The sequence below is a fragment of the Lipotes vexillifer genome, unplaced genomic scaffold (assembly GCF_000442215.2).
Source record: "Lipotes vexillifer unplaced genomic scaffold, Lipotes_vexillifer_v1.1 scaffold1550, whole genome shotgun sequence".
Taxonomy (NCBI): Eukaryota; Metazoa; Chordata; class Mammalia; order Artiodactyla; family Lipotidae; genus Lipotes; species Lipotes vexillifer.
In genome coordinates, this window is record NW_006779372.1 from 8537 (window position 1) to 11743 (window position 3207).

The following is a 3207-nucleotide window of genomic DNA, read 5'->3' on the forward strand; positions in this document are numbered from 1 at the left end:
ATCAGATTCTATAATTCACTTTCTAATTTAAGGGAAACTTAAAGCAGGTAATTTTCTAATGTGGAATGAGGCTCCATTATGAATTTAACCAGTTAGAAATGTGATCTTTTGTGAAAGATCATTAATAAAATGATAACTTTGGTTTATTTATATACCACCTAAGCGTCGTATAGGAAACTTTGTTGGGTGCCTGGGGGTTTTGGTTATTATGTGATATGGTCTCTGTCTTTACTGGTGGAGAGTTAGGTTAATTACAAATTAATTACATTTTGAGTGTTTTAGTTTCTTGAAACTAGGCAAGACTACTTTTGATGGCAATGAGAAAAAATCATGTCAGACATTTTCCATCTTCTTTTATAGCTGGAACATGAAAATGCCCAGTTAAGAAATATAAATTTCTCTTTGTCTGAAGCCCTTCATGCCCACTCATTGACAAGCATGATCCTGGATGATGAAGGTGTTTTGGGCAGCATTGAGAATTCTTTTCAGAAGTTCCATGCTTTCTTGGATCTCCTTAAAGATGCTGGGTTAGTTCATTTCTCTTCATGGCGTTCTTCTCTTTGCGACTATAATGGTAGTTTGCTGAGGAACTGGAGCAATTTTCATCACTTACGTGGCCATATTTAGCCAAAGTTAGTGTAATTATAGGTAATATAGTTGACGTTTTAAAATGAGGAATTAAATTTTTTAAGAAATGCAAATAGGGGAGCCTGCTTTGGTAGAGTGAGGAGCCCACTGTAAAAGAGTAACCTGTAGACAGAGTAATTAGTAGGTACAGTTTTTTGTAAAGACTAAATTGAAGGCAGTTTTCATTGAAAATATTCGGGAATGGATAAGAATTTTCCTATCTTTCATTTACTTTGCTTGTTTGATAAGTTTGAATTAAAGTTATTTTTGTCTTAGACATAAAAATTATTATTAATCTGCAGGGAAGCTATAGGTCAGTGGTTCTCAACCGTGAGCAATTTTGCTGAAAGAGGGAAGTGGAGATTGATAGTTGATGGGGTGGTGTTTTGTCAGTGAACGAGTTGGTGTTGGGAAGGAGGGAACAAACACATTCTTGGAAACTGGAGGAAAGGTGGTAAAGAAGTGTGGGAATGGAGGTGTGACTGGCAGTGGACGGGGTGCACGGTACATGTTGAAGCTGCTAGTGAGACAGTGGGATGTCTCCTAGAGGATGAATCTGGAAAGGGCTGAGAATGTGGGGGAGAGAGAGGCTTGTAGTCTGGAGTAGGATGTTGGCTTTTAAGATTTTAGAAGTGTTTCATGATTGTAGGTCTGGGGAAATCTAAACTGCTCTTCTGTGATTATAATAACCTTTGTCTTTTCTCCTTTCCTCCTCTGGTCCAGGCTTGGGCAGCTGGCCACAATGGCTGGTATAGATCAGTCAGATTTTCATGTACTAGGTCGTCCCCAGATGAATTCTACTGTTAGTAGTCCACCTAAAGAAGAAAAGAAGGCACTTGAAGAAAAATCAGAATCAAAGCAGAGTGCCCCAGGACCAACGCAAAATCTCCAAGTAAGTGGAGAGGACAGCACTTAAGGATTCTAAGAGTGATTAGCAAAAAGGAAATGACCAAGTCAGAGAGAAAATAATACTGGTCAGTCTCTAATAGTTCACATGCTCGGGAGCTAGAAGACTTTGGAGTCCTCTCCAAATCTGAGATTAGTAAATGTGGGCCCGTTTCATGATACTGTATTGTTGTACATAAGAAAACTGGAAGTTCTTTAGAAAATGTATGAGTTAAAGCAAACTCTCCTTAATGAAGAAAGAAAACATTAGAGAAAATATTCCAGATTTTAAATTGTATAAGTGTCTATTCTATTCATATTTTATCTAGGTTTCTATTTGTATGCAGTCAGCTTACAATGAAGGAACTCTAATGAAGGTACACATACTGATATAATTTTTAAAATAAGTAATCCAGACATAGCTAATAGGTAACATATGACAGTGAATCACCTGGTTATGGGAATGGGAGGGGAAAACCTGTCAGCTTTTCCTCTAGCCTTACTTGTAGCCCTCATCAACCAATCTCAGAGTGGTCTTGGGAACTGATAGCTTGAGAACACAGTCTGGTCACAAACTATATACTGTTTACATGTGCCTGGAGGATAGCAAAGAAATTAATTTTCTTACAGAGTAGGGTTTTAATTTTATTGAGGGAAAGGAAATGGGTAATAACTACCCCAATCGCCAAAGTCTGAAAATGTAGCGGACATAGCCTTGGATATAGCTAGGTTAAGCTGAGAATCACTTGGCAGGATATAATTAGAGAAAAACTGGCTCTGAAATCTTCTGAATAATCAATTGACTGTGTTAATAATAAGATCACAGAGTAACATTGAAGTTTTGAACTCTACTTTTTAATGGTTGGCTTTGTTCATCGCTGAATTTTTGTCTTGTCTTTTGTCTTTCCCTCCAGTTTCAGAAAATTGCAGGTGATGCTGGGATTCCTTTGCCTGTCAACTCCTTCCATGTCCCAGTCTCTACTCAGGAGGCCTTAGAAACTTCCAAAGACAACCTGGGGGTCGCAGTCACAGAGCAGCGGCAGGAGTCTTTTGAAGATTTCATTGCTAGAACATGTCCTCCTTCAGCAGACGTCATTTCTGGAACTGGAAGTCAAAGAAAAGAAGAGGAATTACCTAGAAATAGCAGGTCTTCTTCAGAGAAAATGAGCAGAGCATAATATACCAAAAACTACTCTGCTAAGAAACAACCTGGGAAGGACCTGCATTCCTGCTCTGACTCACCTGTAAAGCAGAAAAGCAAAGGAATTGGGCAAAATAATTCTTTGCTTCATGAACCAACTAGAAGTGAGTCTTCGAAAAAACACATTTCTGTTAAGAAAGAGAGTACGATAGTGACTGTTTCTTCAAAGACAGCTAAAAGTAAACTCCATCTACTAGAACATTCTGAAAGTGATACTCTTGGATCTGATTGTGAATTTCCAGAAAGCATCCATATTTCATCACGCCTAACATAGGTCTAAATCTTTTAAAATCCTTTAAAATTATGTTTTTGCCTTCAAATTTTAATAAATTACTTATGTTTTTATTATAGCATATGGTGTTTTAAAATACTTGACTGGAAGCCATTAGAGAAAGATTTATCTATACTTTTTTATTATAATGAAAGTTTTGGTGTATTTTTCCTTGTGACAGTTTGCACCATTCATTCAGCTAGTGTTTACTGAGGGCTTCATA

The 3207-nt window shown here is 37.4% G+C and overlaps 1 protein-coding gene across 1 annotated transcript; it reads left to right on the top strand.

Moving 5' to 3' along the window:
* Positions 1 to 438: 438 nt before the first annotated feature.
* Positions 439 to 2987, top strand: LOC103085779 (centrosomal protein of 78 kDa-like). The gene is given in 3 exon segments (XM_082930950.1): positions 439 to 527; positions 1351 to 1519; positions 2427 to 2987. Coding segments are annotated over 3 exon segments (819 nt in total).
* The last annotated feature ends 220 nt before the right edge of the window (positions 2988 to 3207 follow it).